We start from the raw sequence: 19703 nt of genomic DNA, 5'->3' as shown, positions 1-19703 counted from the left end.
TCCTCTCCCTAAGCCCTGATTTCCTCATCTGTGAAATGGAAGGAAGTATTGAACTAAATGGCCTCTGGGGTCCCTCCCAGCTCTAGATCTGAGATCCAAACCATAAAGCACTTTGCCTCCATGGGCCTCAGTTTCCTCATCTGTGAAAGATTACACTGAATGGCCTCTGAGGCCCCTTCTGGCTCTAGATCTGTGACAACATGGGCCTCTGAATCAGTGAGGCTGAGAAAACACACACTGCAGAATGTGTCATTTGAATGTTACCCTAAAAACTACGATTCCCAGCACTCTACTCACTTCCTGTATGTGCTGATGCAGACAGGATATAAATTGGGTGTAGCCCTGCCTCTCGCTCCCTTTCCTTCCTGGCCAGGCTTTGGTGGAATGGGAATTTTTGAGCAGATAGAAAAACTTACTCATGTGGTTCTATTTTGTCAGATAATAAACATAAAAACAATACTTGAAGTGTTACACATTCATTTAAATCCTACAAGAAAGTCTTGACCTTCTCCAACTCCAAAGGGCCCCAAGAACCCAACCCGGTAAGAGGAGCACATACGAGATTACGAGCACACACACACACACACACACACACGGATCTCCACCCAAAGGCTGCCATATTGGGACACTCTAACTCTTGAGTTCCCACCAAGCTCTCCCTGTGCTTCCAAGACTGAAACGTGAGATCCAGGAAGTGGTCGCTCGTTGCGCCATCTTGGAGATGTCCTGAGCCATCTTCTTTCACCCAAATGTGCTTATTAACTTCCGGACTCAGTACAGAAAGAATCAAGGCCGGAGAAGCAACAAAGGACAAAACCAGCATGAGCCCCTCCAGTTCCATAATGAGAAAGAATGAAGGGTCAGGCGCTGTGCATCCTAGAGAGGGTGGGGGTGCTCTCCTCTGCTCTTTCTTAAGCTTTCCTTCCCCCATCTCAAATAAAGTCACCGAGCCATTGTCCTCCTCCAAGAGAAACAGAAGGGCTTAGGATGGGCCCAGAATCCCACTAGGAACAGGATCAACCCCTCCCCCCATTACACCCCTTATTTAAGAGGTTTGGGGTCCTTATCACCCAGGCAGCTCCCTCTGCCAGTCTGAAGTAAGTATGAGGCTGTCCACTTTTATTGCCTGCCTGCCCACCCTGCCCCACTCCCCTATAACAACGGATCCGCCTGGTCATGGGCATTTGAGTTCTTCTAGATAAGCCAGGAGCATCTAGGACCAGGAGAAGCAAAAGCACAAGGCACATTCACTGGTCTGAGTCCCTGGCATGGCTTCATTTTCTTTCTTTTTTCTAAATAACTTCTATTTTCTGCTTTAGAATTGATACTAGGGATTGTTTCTAAGGCAGAAGAGAGGTAAGGGCTAGAAAATTGGGGTTAAATGACTTATTCAGGGTCACCCAGCTAGGAAGTGTCTGAGGCCAGATTTGAACCGAGGACCTGCTGACTCCAGGCCTGATGCTCTATCCATTGAGCCACCTAGCTGCCCCCAGAACCTCCTTTTCTATAAAATTAGGGCCCAGCCCATCTGCCCCACAAGTCGTAGAGAAAATCAGAAGGGAACCTGCCTTCGATTGACTTAGGAGACAGTCAGACCAATCCATCAGCCTGTAGGAAATAATCATCTATGCTCCAAAGACAAAAACCAAGGCAGCATCTGCCCTCAGAGAGCTTCCCTTCTATTGTGAAGTAGAATGAAATGGAAAGGAAGAACGTTTATTAAGCTATGGGCCAAGCACTGGGTATCTGGAGAGGAAAAAAAGAGGCAAAACAGTCCCTGGCCGCTAAGAGATGTTTGGGGGTGGCAGGATTTGATAGGAATCCATCAGTCAGTCAACAAGCATTTATCCGTCACCTGCTGTGCCAGGCACGGTGCCAAATGCCGAGGGCACAAAGAGAGTTGACATTTTATCGGCAGAGATAACAGCTATGGGATGATACACAAAGTAAATACGGTGGATTTTGTGGCGGAGACGCCGCTTCTCCCCCTTTGACAGATAGCGCTTGCTCAGGGCCCCCAAGAAGAGAAGAGAAGGTGCCAAGGAGGAGAGCCGCTCCCTCGCTGTTCGGACTTTCCGCAGGGCCCTTGTAGCTCCGAGACCTTCCGATGGCCCGTAGAAAGAGGATCTTAGACGGAGGCGAGGAGGGAGAAGCCAGGGCGGCGCCACGGTGCCGTCGGTCGCCTTAGGCTGGGCTCCTCTGAGCCGTCCGAGAGAGGCTCCGGGGTGGGCACGAGCCGGTTTTTCCGTCATGCCCAGCTCTTCACGACCCCATTTGGGGTTTTCCTGGCAGAGATCCTGGAGTGGTTGGCCATTTCCTTCTCCGGATCACGTGACAGCTGAGGAAACTGAGGCAAGGAGGGTGAAGGGACCTGCCCAGGGTCCCACAGCTAGCGAGTGGCTGAGGCCACTTTGAACCCGCGAAGAGCCTCCCTACTCGAGGCCCCTCTCACCCTGAGAAGGTTCACAAAGAAAGGCTTCTTTCGGAGGCCATTTGTGCAGTGGAGGGGCGGCCCCGGGCAGGCCTCGCTCCAGAGATTCTTGGCCAGCGCCCCCTTGATCGCGGGGCCCACACTGGGCCGGCTGTTTTCTCTGCACGTCCAGCACAGCACGAGCCAAACACAGCTCGCTCTGTTTACACCCTCGTTGCTCCGCTCGGGCCTTTAACTCAAAGGCGGCGGCCGAGGCCAGGCTCCGCGGGGCCCCTCCGCCCAGCACACTCTGTCTGTTTGTGGGCAGCTTTTTATTTTTAGTTCTTCCCTTTTATTTGTCTTCATTCAATCCCGATGGTCCAAGAGAGACCCAGCAGGAAGAGGCGGGGGGCCAGCACGCAGGAGGCCAGGCGCCTGCCCGGCAGGTCGCTGGCCTCGGAGGTGGACGGGCCCACGGGCAGGAGCAGGCGGGGAGCTCGTGAAAGGGCTCCAGGGGCCCCGGGCAGGAGCATCCCAACGGACGTGAGACTCACAGAGCAAACAGCTCACGGTCCGGTCCGGGATAAAGAAGCTCACTGCGGGCACGCCGAGGGCAGCCTCCTGCTGCTCCTGTAGGGAGGGCTAAGAGGGCCTGGGGGCAGGGAGCCGAGGGGTCCCTAGGAGTCTGCCTCTCCCCCACCCCGCCTTCCCTCCACAGCCCCTCTACCGGCAACAGACTTTTTTTAACCCCTCACCATCCATCTTAGAGTCAGCACTGTGTATTGTCTCCAAGGCAGAAGAGCAGTAAGGGTTGGGCAATGGGGGTCGAGTGACTTGCCCAGGGTCACCCAGCTGGGAAGTGTCTGAGGCCACATTTGAACCCAGGACCTCCCGTCTCTAGGCCTGGCTTGTTATGAGTCATCCAGCTGCCCTTGAGTTTTTCTTAAAAATAAAAAAATATATTTCTGTATAAAGATAGACAGACAGATAGGATAGATAGAGAGATAGATAGAGAGATAGAGAGATAGATAGAGAGAGAGAGATAGATAGATGGATGGATAGATAGAGAGATAGATAGAGAGATAGAGAGATAGATAGATAGAGAGATAGATAGATGGATAGATAGAGAGATAGATAGATAGAGAGAGATAGATAGATAGAGAGAGATAGATAGATAGAGAGAGATAGATAGATGGATGGATAGATAGAGAGATAGAGAGATAGATAGAGAGATAGATAGATAGAGAGATAGATAGAGAGATAGAGAGATAGATGGATGGATGGATAGATAGATAGATAGATAGAGAGAGAGAGATAGATAGATAGATAGATAGATAGATAGATAGATAGATAGATAGATAGATTTATTTCAGGATGTCCTTCCCAATTATTGCTCTAGCTAATGGCACTTTGAGGGGAGGAGGAGGCATTAAAAAATGCTCATGGTGGGGGCAGCTGGGTAGCTCAATGGATGGAGAGCCAGGCCTAGAGATGGGAGGTCCTGGGTTCAAATCTGGCCTTAGACACTTCCTAGCTGTGTGACCCTGGGCAAGTCACTTGACCCCCATTGCCTAGCCCTTAAACCACTCTTCTGCCTTGGAGCCAATACACAATATTGACTCCAAGATGGAAGGTGAGGGTTAAAAAGAAAAATGTTCATGGTAGAGCTCGGTATCAGCCTTCTTCGAATCCAGACTGCTGGATCTAGAAAGGGCCTTGGACCCCTGGCCGGCTCGCCCCTCTCCCCTCATTCCACAGGGGAAGAACTGAAGCAGTGACTTGCCCGGCATGACCCACCTTGCCCTGGGCTGTCCTCGGCCCTCCTCCCATGACCACCTACTTGCCTCTAAGCAATCTGGCTTGGAATGACTTCCGCTTATTCCCATAACCTTAAGCGAAGAAAAACAGCCGCCGGCTGTTCTAGGGCCAGTGGCAGAGGCCCAGGGACGGGCCTCCTCCGGCCCAGTTTCTCAGGCTTCTCCTGGTGGAAGCGGGATCTCCTGATTCGCAGAGCCCGGGCAGCCTCGAGGCTAAGCCACGCCGTTCCTGCTCGTTCTCCACAACGGTCAGGAGAATCACGCCTCACTTCTGGACGGCTCTCCTGGATCTCCCCCCAAGGAACGTCCCCCCGTACGGCTCTGCCCTCTGGGACCCACCGAACAAGGCTCGTCCCTCTTCTACGTGAGCGCCCCAAAACCCCCCTCCAAAAGCAACATCCCCCATTCCTTCAACAAGCCTCATAGGACAAGAAGCCGAGGCCCTTCGCCTTCCTATCTGCCTCTCATTGGACATACTTCAATGTCCTTTTTTTCTTGTAAACCCTCACCTTCTATCTTAGAGTCAATACTGTGTATTGGCTCCAAGGCAGAAGAGTGGTCAGGGCTAGGCCATGGGGGTCAAGTGACTTGCCCAGGGTCACACAGCTGGGAAGTGTCTGAGGCCAGATTTGAACCCAGGACCTCCTGTTTCTAAGCCTGGTTCTCAATCCACTGAGCTACCCAGCTGCCCCCTCACATTGTTCTTATGACAAATGAGAGGTTGGACACTGTGTCCACCAAGGGAATATCTGAACAGTTATAATCCTAAATCACTTTACCTGCCTGCATCTCCCAATCGCATCTGTAAAATGAGGAGGTTGGGCTGGGTTTGGTTTTTTTTTTTTTTTTTATTTCCAGGACTTAGCACAGTGCCTGGCACATAGTAGGTGCTTCATAAATGGTTGGTGAAGGGCAGCTTGATGGCACTGTGGATAGAAAATGAAGCCTGACATTGGGAGGTCCTGGGTTCAAATCTGTGTGACTCTGGGAAAGTCTCTTGAACCTGTTTAACTAGCCCTTGCTGCTCTTCTGTCTTAAACTTGTTACTATGCCAGAAAGCAAGGATTTAAGATAAATACATGCCCATTGATTTGACTTGACTCTGAAGTCCCTTTCTGCTCTAAATCTCTTTTCCTGGTGACTTTACTCCACATACTTTTATCTAAATAACTGGTGTCTCCTTCCGCCTTCTAGTTTCAGATCTTCCAGAATCTTCAGAGATGCTGGGCAACCCCCAACGCTCGCCCCAAACCCGGGGAACTCTCCTCTTCTCCCACCTTCCTGTCCATGGCAGCGCCACCTCCTTGGCGGTCTTTGGCCTCTCGGCCCGCATCCCCATCGCCCGACCATCCTTCCTCTGGGATTCAGCATCTTCCGTCCCGTTCCGGTAGAGCTCCACCCTGTTCGAGACTTACCAGCTGCCACTGGATTACGGTAACAACCACTTTGCCCAGCCTTCCCGAGGCCAGACTCTCCCTGCAGAGATCACCCAAACATCCCTCCTCTCAGAAGCCTACAGTGGCTATTAACTGTCTCAGGCCAAATCCCCATCCCTAATGATGGCAAAAAGCCCACGGGAGTTGTTCTGGGTTCTGCCTTCCAGAGGAAGGAATTCAGTGATGAGGAAACAAGTAGCCACCAGGGACTGTTTGAAAACAACTTCCAGGGTCCATTCTAGAGTTCTCAATCCAGCCCGTAAGAGGCATCACCGAGATTCTGAATGCTGACCTACCCTCGACCCTCCCAAGGTCAGCTGTCTTCACTGGGCCAGGGTTAGGCAGTGGCTGCGGATGTTTTAGAAACACTCTGTGGGATCCTGGGCAAGTCACTTAACCTATTGCCTAGCCCTTACCATTCTTCTACCTTGGAAACTACTTTGTATCGATTCTGAGATGGAAGGGACAGAATGGGGTGAGGGAGACAGAGACAGAGACAGAGACAGAGACAGAGAGAGAGACAGAGAGATAGAGAGAGAGACAGAGAGAGAGAGAGAGAAGGAAGGAAGGAAGGAGGGAAGGAAGGAAGGAAGGAAGAAAAGAAGAAAGGAAGGAAGAGAAAAAGATAGAAATAAAGAGCGGGAAAGGGAGGGGGAGAGAGGAAGAAAAGAAGGAAGGAAGAGAGAGAATGACAGAAAGAAAGAAAGAAAGAAAGAAAGAAAGAAAAAAGAAAGAAAGAAAGAAAGAAAGAAAGAAAAAAGAAAGAAAGAAAGAAAGAAAGAAAGAAAGAAAGAAAGAAAGAAAGAAAGAAAGAAAGAAAGAAAGAAAGAAAGAAAGAAAGAAAGAAAGAAAGAAAGAAAGAAAGAAAGAAAGAGGAGAGGGAAAGAGAAAGAAAAGAATAAAAGAAGGAAGAGAAAGAAAGAAAGAGAAAGAAAGGGAGAGGGAGAGAGAGGGGGAAGGGGAGAGAAAGAGGAAGAAAAGAAGGAAGGAAGGAAGAAAAGAAAGGAAGACAGAGACAGACAGAAAGAGAAGAGAGGGAGAGAGAATGAAAAGAAGAAAGGAAGGGAAAGAAAGAAAGACAGAAAGGAAGGAAGGAAGGAAGGAAGGAAGGAAGGAAGGAAGGAAGGAAGGAAGGAAGGAAGGAAGGAAGAGTATTGCATTCAGTCAAGCCAAGGATTCCAAATTCTGGTCACTGGTTAAGAAGGATCATTGATAGATAATAACTTTGGAAGTCCATGACCATTTGGGCACACCCATCTGACTAGTTTCATTTCCTGTTCCTCTCCAATCTCAGATCTCAATGACATCCAGGCAAACATAAGTAGAAAGACAGACAGATAGGATAAAGAGAGAGCAAAGGAGGGAGATGGGAAAGAAGGAAACAAGAAAAGAAGTGAAAGCATTTCTTTAACTCTAAGCTAGGTGGCGCAGTGGATGGAGTACCGGGCTGAAGTCAGGAAGACTCATCTTCAGGAGTTCAAATCCATCCTCAGACACTTCCTAGCTGTGTGACCCTGGGCGAGTCACTTCACCCTGTTTCTCTGTTTCTTTAGCTATGAAATGAGCTGGGGAAAGAAAGGGCAAACCGTGCCGGTATCTCTACCAAGAACACCTCAAACCCTGTTGGACTCAGTTTCCACTCCTTTAAAATGTGCGGGAGAAGGAAAGGGCAAACCGCGCTGGTGTCTCTGCCAAGAAAACCCCAGGTGGGGTCACCAAGAGCCAGACATGAGCGAAATGACTGGACGGCAACAAAAACAGACTGCAGGCGCTTTCTTCCCACACTCCACCCTTCCCTCCATCCCCTTCCTGTCTAATGCTGGGTTCTTGATTGCTATGACTGTGAGGCTGAGCTTCCCCTCTCCAGTAGCTGTCCTTCAATTAATCCTAAGATCCAAGGGCTGGGCCGGCCCCACAATGGTGAAGATTCCGCTCGTCTCCAAAAGGCTCTCTTAACAAACCACTAACTGTTAGGCTGCAGCGAGCGCCTGGCTGCACCCAGGCCGTGTTTGTGACTGGCTCTGTTAGTAAACACACATGCCCAGACAGATGCTTCTTGTCTGCGAGCTCATCAGACCCTTCTCTATAGGAGAGAGCCAGGCGAGCCAGGAATACTCGCGGGACCCCCTGCCCCCCCCCCCCACCCAGGGAAATCCTGCCCTCAGTGGGTCCAAGAAAGGCTCTGGGGTGGCTGCCCTCAAGGGGCTTAGGCTGTCGTGGCTGAGGCAGAGGAGCGTCCCTTCCCTGCCAAACTGAAGTGCTAAAAGATACCAAAGTCCCCTGGGTGGCCCACATGGCTGAAGCCATCCAGTCTGGCTGGAAGCCCAAGAATAATAATCAAATCCTGGCAGTTGACGTTCTTCTCCAAAGCACCTTTGGTGGTGTTTTTAGTCATTTCAGTCATGTCCCCATTTGGGGTTTTCTTGGCAGAGATCCTGGAACAGAGGAAGTTAGGTGGCTTGGTGGATAGAGAGCCAGGCGGGGAGACAGGAGGTCCTGGGTTCAAATCTGGAGTTGGATATGTCCTAGCTGTGAGCAAGTCACTTATTCCCAATTGCCCGGCCTTCTCTACTCTTCTGCCTTGGAAGTACCACTTAGTATGGATTCTAAGACAGAAGGTGAGGGGCTAAAAAACGATCCTGGAGAGGCTTACCCCTTTCCTTCTCCAGTTTATTTGACAGAGGAGGAAACTGAGGCAAACAGGATCAAGAGACTTGGCAATTGAGGCTGGATTTGAACCTTGGGTCTTCCTGTCTCCAAGCCTGACATTCAATCCACTATGCCACCAAGCTACCCCTCTGTAGAAACAGTCAACATGCATTATAAATGCAAATGACCCTGGGAAGACCTGATTATTCCCCATTTTACAGATGAAGAAACTGAGACTCAGAAACATTAAGCCCCTGTGCCCATGGCCACACAACTTATATTCATCAAAGGCAGGGTTTGAACCCAGACCATCCTGACACCCAGTCCAGCTCTCCCTACACCACACCACATTGTTCCAAAGAAGCAAAAAAAAAAAGCACAAAACAAGGCATGGTTCCAACTAGCCATTGCTAGTGTAGAATTCAGTTCATCAATGATCAGTTGGGATGGGTAGGAGACTGTAAGCTCCTAGAGGGCAGGTGGAAACTCTTTCTGCTTTGCTCTGTATCTCCAGCCCTCAGCACAGTGCCTGGCACATCCTGGCACAGCCTAATGAAGCTTACTGATTGGCTGACCACTTGATGGAGGGGGGCAGAATCTCAGAGGCCTGTAAGCCCAGGAGCTCTGAAGCTGGGATCTACAATCCCACAATGCCCAAGGGCTCCACCAAGGGACTCCAAGGAGAAAACGAAATCTTCATTTCAACATATTTGGTTAAGAATTCCTAGACAAGTCCAACCTGTGCCTAGATAAGATTCTCAACAAGTGATTATCCAGTTTCTACTCCTCCCCCCAAGGATGGGGAACTCACTACCTTCCCAGAACAATCATGAGAAAGGGACATCCAGGTGGCACAGCAGGTAAAGTATCAGGCCTGGAGTCAGGAAGACAGGTTCAAACCCCAGCCTCATATACTCCCTAGCTATGTGACCCTGAGTAAGTCACTTCACCCTATTGGCCTCAATTTCCTCATCTGTAAAATGAGCTAGAAAAGTAAGTGGCAAACCACGCCAAGAAAACCCCAAATGGGGTCATGAAGAGTTGGGCATGACTGAAAAACAAATGACTAGTTCAATACTTCCACCCAACCATTTTACACTTAAGAAAAACTAAGGTTCAGATGGATTATGGGGCAATCTGGGTGGTGCCACAAGACATAGAGTACTGGGCTTGGAATTGAGAAGACTTGAATTCAAATCCAGCCTCAGACACTTACTAGCTGTGGGACACTTCACCTCTGTTTGCCTCAGTTTCTTTATTTGTAAAATAGGAATAATAATAGCATCTACCTCTCAAGGTTGGTGTGACGTTCAAATAAGATAATTGTAAAACATTTAGCACATAGTAGGCATTATATAAACATTAGTGGTTATCATTAAGTCATCCAAAGTTACACAGGTAGTAAGTGGCAGATCAAGGATTTGAACCCAGGTCTTCTGTCTCCAACTCCAGCACTCTTTCCTCCAGACCTGGATGGACCAGACTCCCTCAGAATTAGACACTCCAATTGTCTTTCTATTAAAGTGAGTCTAGAAGGAGCCACTGACCTAAGAGGAAGCTGTTCCAAAGGAGCCCTGGAGGCACGGTCCAGATGTTTGTTGATGCCTTGTGCCAAATGGCAAACACCTCAGAGCAACTTTTATTTGAACTGGGGAGGGGGTGGAGGATGTTGGGTTCTTGCCTGCAGGTGAAGGTAAGTTTACGTTTATAATCCCAGAAAACAACTTCTTCCTCTGCCAAAAGCATAAAGGTCTCTTCCCTTTTGCTGTAGTTTCATCTTCCTGAGTTCAAATCTGGCCTCAGACACTTACTAGCTGTGTGACCCTGGGCAAGTCACTTAATCCTGCTTGCCTCAGTTTTCTCATCTGCCAAATCAGCTAGAGAAGGAAATTTAACTCACTTCAGTATTTTTGCCAAGAAAACCCAAATGGGGGGCACAAAGAGGCAAACACAATTGAATAACAATAACACTTCCCTTTTCTTCCTGAGGGCAGCAGTAGCTTTCTCAGCTAAATATAGACCACTAGTTGGTCTGGGAACTGCAGTGACATTGTCAGAAGAGACAAAGAAAGCCCTAGGAGCATCACTCAGGTGGTATCCAATGCCCTTGACTGCAAATCTATCTTGATGACCCAATCAGGATTCCATATTGATAATAGTTTCCATTCTTAGTTGAGTGGTCCCAACCATCTATCCATCCATCCATCCACCCATTTATTCATCCATCCATCCATCTATCCATCCATCCATCCATCCATCCACCTATTCATCCATCCATCCATCCATCCATCCATCCATCCATCCATCCACCTATTCATCCATCCATCCACCCATTTATTCATCCATCCATCCATCTATTCATCCATCTATCCATCCATCCATCCATCCATCCACCTATTCATCCATCCATCCACCCATTTATTCATCCATCCATCCATCCATCTATCCATCCATCCATCCACCTATTCATCCATCCATCCACCTATTAATTCATCCATCTATCCATCCAGTCATCCATCCATTTGTCCTTCCATTTAACCAGCGAATATTTACTGAGCAACCACGATCAGGAAGACAGTAACTACAAAATAACATTCAAAACTAAGCTCACAGAATGGAGCAATTTGAAGGGGACTAGGATTGAGGCAGGATCCTCTCCCAGCAGGGCTACTGGCCTGCTACCCAAAGACTTATCTAGGGGGTTGGGATCAGGTTTTGGGAACACTGGCTCATGTTACCCCCAGATCAATCAACCTGCACTGCTTAAGTACTTATTCTGTGCCATGTGCTGGGCTAACTGGGTGGTCTTACTCAAAAAATAGTTAAAAAAAATAGTTCCTGCCCTCGAGGAACTTGTTATCTCATGGGGTAACTATGTGGAGTAGTGGAGAGAGTGGCAAACATGGAATCAAAAAGACCCAAGTTCAAATCTAGATTCAGACTTACTAGCTGTGTGCCCCTGGACAAGTCACTTCACCTCTGCCTCAGTTTCCTCATCTGTAAAATGGGGATAATAATAACCTCCCAGAGTTGTTGTGAGGATCAAATGGGATAATAATTATAATGTGCTTGACATATAAGTACTCTATAAATGTTTACTGATATTAGCTATTAAATGAACACATAAACGATATATACAGAGTCAGTGGCAGGCAACTTTGGAGAGGAAGGCACCAGCAGTCAAGACTGACTCGCACCCAAAAACCTCATTCCAGATTTTACCAGAAACAGTCTCTTTTCTGTGAAGATTGGATTTGGCTATCTCCTGATCATAACAATGAAGGTACTTAGCTCTTCCTTTATTGTGAATATTAAATTGTAACCCCCTGTCTATTTTTAGATTTTAATCCCAAAAGTGTTAACTCAGTATTTAAAGTAGATCTAATTTCAAAAAGGTGTTAACTAACTACAAAAGGTGAGAACACCCTTTTCATATATTGAGTGGGCAGTCCTGGAGAGGAGCATCTGCTGTAACTGGTAGATGTAAAATTTAGGGGAGGTGACACAAGAGAAAAAGGTCTTTAAATAGAGGAAACAGAGACACATAGGATCAATCGATAGCTGGACTAGATTTCAGTCACTTGGAGTTGGACTGGGACACAGTCACTTGAGAAGAGACTGGAAGACAGACACTCAGACTTGGGGTGAAGACACGTGGCTGTGAAACTGGAACCCAGGAGGAGCTTGTGTAGGAGACCTCAGACTGCTTTCCTTTTAGAAGGTCACCATGGTGAGTGTAAAGGCTGACTTAGTTTCCTTGTCCTTCTGGAGGTGTGAACCTCTGAGAAAGGCCCATCGTCTTGAGACTCCTTTCCCCTGGCTGGGGCTTAGAATTTCTACCTGTCTGTAAGAAAGCCAGAGCTTTCTCCCTCTCTCTCTTCCCTTTTCTCTCTTCCTTAATAGCTTCCCTCTATTGTAAAAATAAACTACCATAAATTCTATTTTACTAGAGTAATTCATTTTGGGATTTAGAAATTAAATCCCTGGTGACCACCAAATTAAACTATCCAAATTAAATATTCAGTCCAACCATATATAAATTTAACATTTCTCAGCTGGATACTCTAGTGTAGAAACCAAATTAATATTGGAGGAGGATTCTGGATGGACATGTTGAGTAAGAACAGGGATAAATATGATGAGTCAAAAGACACCTCTTCCTGAGTTCAAAACTAGTCTCAGACACTTCCTAGCTATGTGATCCTGGTGAGTCATTTCACCCCATTTGCCTCAATTTCCCCATCTGTCAAATGAGCTAGAGAAGGAATGGTAAACCATTGCAGTATATTTGCCAAGAAACCCCCCAAAAGGATCAACTGGAATAACTGATCAACCACAGAAGTCTGATCCAGGCAACCATGGCTTCCTGTGAGCTAGGGTCTTTTGGGGGGGATGGGGATGGGGAAAGTTGAGAAAGGAGAATGAGGCAATGCAGTGGAAATAGGACTAGATGTGGGATCAGGAAGACCTGGGTTCAAATCTCTCTAGCTCTTATGAGATCTGTCATCCTGGGCAAGTCATTTAGCTTCTGTGTCTCAGTTTCCTCATCTATAAAATAGGGGGGAGGGATAGACACAATATTTTTAAAAGCATTTAATTTTAAGCTTTTTTTATAAGCTTTTATTATTTACACAACTCTCACTTTCCAAATTCCACTCCCATAGAAAATGCTCTCATAATAGAGAAAAGCAGTTAAGTAAGAGGTTCCTTCTGATAGTTCATGCAATATATGCCTTCTGTCTTGGGATCAAGACCATGTACATTGGTTCCAAAGCAGAAGAGTGGTAAGGGCTAGGCAAGGGGGGTTAAGTGACTTGCCCAGGGTCACACAGTTAGGAAGTAAACGCAGGACCTCCTGCCTCTGGACCTGGCTTTCAATCCACTGAGCCACCTAGCTGTCCCCTGTCCATGCAATATTCCATTAAACCCCCATATTTCTACAGAAGAAGCAAGTGTATTTTATCATCAATCCCCTGAATTCAAGATTGATCACTGCAGTTGATGGGTGCTGTGGTCACTTACATTATTGTGGTCATTATGTCTATTGTTCTCTTGCCTCTGTTTTCTTTGCTGTGTGTCAGTTCATACAAACCTTCCTAAGTTTCTCTGAATTCTTTTTCTTTGTCATTTTTTAAATTTCACAAAAATATTCCCATCAGTTAGAAACGGGCTGCTTTTCCACTCTCCAACAACGGGGAGCCGAGTTATTTCCGATTTGGGTTACCACCAAAACTGAGGCTGTGAATATTTTAGACTATGTGGCCATTTCTTTGGAGTCTTTGACTTCCTTTGGCCCAGTAGTGCGAGTGCCAGGTCAAAGAATATGGATATTTCAGGTACTTTCCTCACCTAATTTAAAATTGTCTTCCATGGCAATTGGACAGTTCACAATTCACCAACGATGTATTAGAATTTTTGTCTTCCACACAGTCTCTGGGACCTCAGGGTTGAGGACAGGCTTCAATCTCTCCTTCTTTCAGTAATGCTCCCTTCCAAATCTAAATCCAAGAACCTATGACCCTTTGAAATAGTCGAAGCTACAGCAACCTTCTCACTGTGTGACATACTTCCCCAAAGGAGGTTCTGTTTCCTTAACTGTCAAAAGAGAAAGTTAGAGGCAGGCCTAGAGTTGGGAGGACCTGGGTTCAAATCTAGCCTCAGATGCTTCCTAGCTATGTGACCCTGGGTAAGTCACTTAACCCTGATCACCAAGGCCTTTGCCTCTCATCAGTCTTAGAAATTATATTAAGACAGAAGGTAAGGGATCAAAAAATGAAAATAAGAAGGAGGTGGTCAGACTCGATGCTCAAGATCACTTTTAGTTCTGACCTTTTGAGGGACATAAATAAAAAGGCCCGGGGATATATATATTTTTTAAACCCTTACCTTCTGTCTTGGAACCAATACTGTGTATTGGTTCCAAGGCAGAAGAGTGGTAAGAGCTAGGCAATGGGGGTCAAGTGACTTGCCCAGGGTCACACAGCTAGGAAGTGTCTGAGGCCACATTTGAACCGAGGACCTCCTATCTCTAGGCCTGGTTCTCAATCCACTGAGCTACCCAGCTGCCCCCCTGGGATATTTTAGGAAGAGGAAGCCGGTAGAAGTCAGGCAACTAGTATTGATTCAGGAGCCACTGTGTGCTGGGCACTGCGTTAAGCACCGGTCTTTCTTTGAAGTCATCTGGTTTTCTGTCTCCCATCAAGTTATGAGTTGGTCCAAGACAAATTCCCCAGAGATGCTGCTTTGTAGACAATTCTCCTCTCTCAGAAGTTTTCTTGGCTTCGTAACCTGGCGAGCTCTTAGAGGCCAATGAACACGCCCACAGAGCCTGGTCCCATGCCAGGCACCAAGGAGCAATTACCAAATGCCATCCAGCAGTGTCGAAACCCAATGGTCTACATCCCCATCCCAGACTCAGGCAGGGGGAGCTCACTCCCACAGTAGTCAAATGCTCTAAGACTGTAGGGCTGTGTGGGCAGGAAGCCCTGGGGTCCCCCCATCTCATCAGCCTCAGAGTGAGCTTAGTCACAGATCATTAGCGCGGAAGAGGACCTTAATAGACTATCTCTTCCATCCCCCTCATTCTACAGAGGAAGAAATTGAGGCACAGACAGGGAAGTAAGACCTTCAGCCGAGGTCTTACTGTGGGAGCCTAAACCCCCCCAGTCCCATGATTCCTAGGGCAGTATTCTCTTTTTCTAGACTCTACATTCGCTAGATGGCACCGTGAACAAAGAACACTGGGACAGAAGTCAGGAAGAACTGAGTTCAAATCTTGATCTCAGATCCTTTTTTTAAAACTTAAAAAATATATATACGTAGAAAGAATTTTTCTCAATTGTTTTCTGACATTTTGTGATTCAGATTATTTCCCCACCTCCCCAAGGCATGGAACAGTCTGTTCTCAGTTATGCCAGTGCTGGAATTCAATGCATCTTTCCATATTCCTCGTGCCGTGACAGAAGACACATAGCCCACAAGCAATAAACGAATTCACGCAGGAAATAAGCGAAGGATGGCGTGCTTAGATCTGCGCTCAGATTCCAACAGGTCCTTCTTGGACTGTAGCTAGAACTCTTCACCGTTGAGTCCGATGGGGTTATTGTGGGACCCTGTTTTGCTGATCAGAGTTTAATCCTTCCCAGCTGACCATCGTATGCCATTTCTGTTACTGTATAGAGTGTTCTCCTGGTTCTGCTCACTTCACTTTACATCAGTTCAAACAAGTCTTTCCAGGTTTTTCTGAACTCCTTCTCCTCATTTCTTATGGAGCACAGAGACTTATGGTTTGATCCCAGGAAAGGGAACTTCACTTCTCTCTGCCTTAACTCACTGGAGCAGGAAATGGCAAGCCTCTCCAATATCTTTGCCAAGAAAACCCCAAATGGGGCCACAAAGAGCTGGACATGACTGAAAATGACTGAATAAGAACAAAAATGGACACTAAGATCCTTTCCTGCTCTAAATCTATGCTCCTGGGACACCACGGACCAGGAACTCTCCACAAAATTGAAGGCAAAGGGCCACTGCTCCTATCCCAGGCTCTATTCCAGATTCCAGAACATGAATTCACAGTCTGGCTTGGCCACTCGCTAACAGGGTGACCTTGGGTAAGTCACTTCTGTCCTGGAGACCTTGGTTTCCCCATCTGTAAAATAAGGGAGTTGACCCAGATGGCTTCTGGGCTCCCTTCTACCTCCAGATCCAGTATTCTGCATCCTCTTAAAATTCTCATCTTTTCCATGGGAAGGAAACACTGAGCTTCCCTATCTAATTACACATTCACATGCAAAATCCTGGCACCAAAGTCCCAAGCCACAAACATACAATTATTGTATAACAATTCTGGAAGATCACTGGGCAAGAACATGGTTCACCAAGACTCTGACACAACTGGAGAACAACAGCATTCCCTAAGGGCAGGAATCCTGCCTTATCTAAACATAGACTTACCTCCTGTACGTAGCACAGCGTTCTACACACAGAAGGCATCTAATAAATGCTGGCTGTACTATTTTAGACTACTTGGAGATCCAAGTCAGGCAGGAATTCTTGACCAAGGATCCAGAATCTTTAAAAAGATATATATATATATATATATATATTTGGGGGCAGATGGGTGGCTCAGTGGTCAGAGAACTAGGATTAGAGATGGGAGGTCTGGGTTCAAATCTGGGTTCAGGATACTTCCTAGCTGTGTGACCCTGGGCAAGTCACAACCCCAATGACCACTCTTCTGCCTTGGAACCTATACTTCGTATTGTGAACTTTAAAATTACCCCACCCTACTTATACCGTACTTTAGGAGATTTGATTTAGCTACCTCCTGATTGTAACAATGGAGATGCTTGGTCTTGTTATGGTGAAAATCACCCTTAAAGATTGTTATAATATTAATTTATGGTCGCCAAGGAATTTACTTATGAAATTCCTAAAATGAAACACTCAAGTCAGAATGGAGTTTATGGTGGTTTAATCACAACGGGAGTAAGAAAATGGAGAGGGAGAGAAGGAGAGGGAGAAAAGGGAAAAAGGTTAATTCAACCTTCTGGCAGAGGAAGTTTAGGCCCGAAGGCCAAGGTAAAGAAGAGATTCAGTTCTTGACTCACGTGACCGATCTGAAGGAAAGCTGTCTGTGGGCCTCCTCCCTGTTCAAGCTCCTAGCACGGACTGGCACCTAGCTCTCTCCATAGGAAGTGAGCGAATTCCAGAGGCTGTTCTCTACCTCACTTCCTGTGCCTCACAAGTGCCAATGGTGGCTCAAGCTTGGCTTAGGACAGCCCAGGTGCGCAGATAGTTATTTCTGATTTGTCATTGACTAGCACATGCCCGTGTAGTGTGGGTGTGCACAATCCTGGGTGCTAGACCAAGCAAGATGGAGATTTTAAAATTCACAGTCTAACAGAATCAGGAATGTCTTGGGAACTTTACATTGCTCCACCCTACTTAGTCTAACAAGGTCAGGAATGTCTGCACCCATACTTAAGGATTAAGTATCTAGGAGTATGGCCTTTGATAGACATGTGCAGAAACAGCTGACAGACCCCTGGGCTGTCCTAAATCAAGCTAAGCTACCATTGGTATAGATAAGACACAGGAAAGTGACCTAAAACCATCTATATAGGGCACGTCACTTCCTTTCTTCGGTCTCTCTTTCCCCGGAGAGGTGGCTCTGGCTGATCACTTCCTGTGAGCAGGCCTGGGCACCAGTTCAATATTGGAACTCAAGCCTGGAGGAGCTCCCTCAGACAGCTTCCTTGAGATGGTCTGGTGGTGAGTGATAAGACTGACTTCCCTTTCCCTTGGCTCTCAGAGGAGGCCCCTTGGCCAAGGCCTTTAACTCCTGCCTAGCTCAGCCTGAGCCAGAGCAGTTTAACTTAACTCTTTCCTCTCCCTCTCTTCTCCTTAATTTCTTCTCAATATATTAATTAAAACCAACATAATTTCCAGCTGACTTGGGTATTTTATTATTTGGGATATCCCATGGTGACCAATAATTAATTTAGATTTTAAGTCACAACGCTAAAATTATCCTTACAGTTTCAACTCTAAGACAGAAGGCAAGGGATTAAAAAAAAAGATTGCCAAAGGGATCTACAACACCCTAAAAAGTGAGGAGCACCCATTCTGGGGACAGCATGTTTAGAAATACTATTTTCATATCAAGTATTTATTATCTTTTCAGTGAAGAATTTGTTTTGCTCCATATCAAATTGAATGGTCTCTTCCCTCTCCTTCCATTGGCTGAAATCTCCCTCAGGCCTGTGACCTTGTCACTCCTCCTTTCCCTATCTGTGAAATCAGGGAGAGGGATGTTATTGGGAAACCAAGCTAACATCTTTTTTAGCCACATTTCTCCACCCAGGGAAACTACAGAGCTGGGTCAGGTTTGTTTGAGGAAAGGGTAGGGGTGGTTTGAGTCTCTAGAGTTCTCTCGGGTCTGTGGCAGACCCTACCAGAGGATATCTAGCATTGAGGTGGGATTCAAACCCAGGTCCTGTGACTCCAGAGCCAGAGCTCTTTCCATGGTACCACCCTGCCCTTCATGAATTCCCAGAACAAAACTACAATTTCAGAACAACTAGAGATATTGCCTACATGAGGCAGTGTGATGTAGTGGGTAGAGAGTTAGCCTTGGAATGATAAGACTTGAGTTCAAATCTTGCTCTGAAAACCATCGTGGCTGGGTGACCCTGGATAAATCACTTAAACTTTCAGGACTGGGTCAAGGGAGTTAAACTCCAATAGAAATGGATCTCTGCAGCTTCATATGGACTTTCTTGTTGCTGTTGTTGTTCAGTCATGTCCAACTCTTTATGAACCTATTTGGGGTTTTCTTGGCAAAGGTTTTGGAGTGGTTTACTATTTCTTTCACCAGGTTATTTTACAGATGAGGAAACTGAGGCGGACAGATTAAGTGACTTGCCCAGGGTCACACAAATAAAATGTATCTGAAACCAGATTTGGATTTACATCTTCCTAACTCTGTTCCCTGAGGTCTGTCCACTATGGCCACCTAGCTGTCCTGAATATGGACTTGGGAAACCACAAACTAACATTATCTCTGTTGCATTGCATTTTTACTTATTTTGTTAAAGATTTTCCAATTACTTTTTAATCTGGTTACATGATGAATTTGATACTTCTGCTTAAGACAATTCTCTAAAACTACACATTGAAGAAAGGGAATTAACCTGCACTGGAGAGGGAGTTTCCTCATTGGGAATTCCCTGTACCAAAGAAATCATAGACTCACTCCTTCTCTGTATCCTTAAAGATCTTTCTAAAAGTGAAAGCAATACTTAAAATGTAAATACTACATTAAAAAATGCAAACCTACTAATTTTCTTAAAAACCTTTATTTCCGTCCTAGTAACAACTCCGAGATAAAACAGCAAGGGCTAGGCAATGGGAGTGAAGTGACTTGCCCAGGGTCACACAGCTAGGAAGTGTCTAAGGCCATATTTTGTAAAAATTAAAATTTATATCTTTAATAATAAAAAATATTACATTTTCTGAGGTTTATTAAGGATCATTAGAAATCAAGGAATAAAGAGGACACTAAATAAAAACCACGTGCCCATGGCTGGTTAGCTATTTTCAAATTTTCCTTGCCTTACCACCATCACTGCTGATGCTACATCATGCAAGAAGAGAGATCATGGGAGGCGTTACTGCCAGTTAAATAGCAATGAGGTGATCTTGCCAATGTGGAGATGCAGGAGAGATTATAGGTAATTCTGGAGAATGAAGTCTAAGGTTCAAAATCTGCATTTACACAATTTGAACCCAGGACCTCTGGACTCCAGGCCTGGCTCTCTACTGAGCCATCTAGCTACCCTTCATACCTACTAATTTTAAGACAGATTCCTCTGGCTGACCTGAGTTAGA

General features: G+C 46.3%; 2 protein-coding genes across 7 annotated transcripts in view; one reads left to right on the top strand and one right to left on the bottom strand.

Moving 5' to 3' along the window:
• The window catches only part of ADORA2B (adenosine A2b receptor), a 48387-nt gene that overhangs the window by 6058 nt on the left and 22626 nt on the right, over positions 1-19703 (bottom strand). The gene's annotated exons all lie outside the window — the stretch shown is intronic.
• ZSWIM7 (zinc finger SWIM-type containing 7) overlaps positions 1-19703 on the top strand; it is a 55715-nt gene that overhangs the window by 25974 nt on the left and 10038 nt on the right. For 3 of the 6 annotated variants that reach the window (XM_056819689.1, XM_056819688.1, XM_016429315.2), the window contains exon 6: positions 5422-19155. In XM_056819689.1, the coding sequence (XP_056675667.1) occupies positions 5422-5784 (363 nt within the window). In that variant the 3' untranslated portion in view covers positions 5785-19155. Of the gene's footprint in view, positions 1-5421; positions 19156-19703 lie in introns of those variants that run through there. The other 3 variants (XR_463534.3, XM_007485811.3, XM_007485812.3) reach the window with 2 other exon arrangements.

Source organism: Monodelphis domestica, chromosome 2, assembly GCF_027887165.1.
Source record: "Monodelphis domestica isolate mMonDom1 chromosome 2, mMonDom1.pri, whole genome shotgun sequence".
Classification (NCBI taxonomy): domain Eukaryota; kingdom Metazoa; phylum Chordata; class Mammalia; order Didelphimorphia; family Didelphidae; genus Monodelphis; species Monodelphis domestica.
This window is presented reverse-complemented; position numbering and strand designations above follow the sequence as displayed.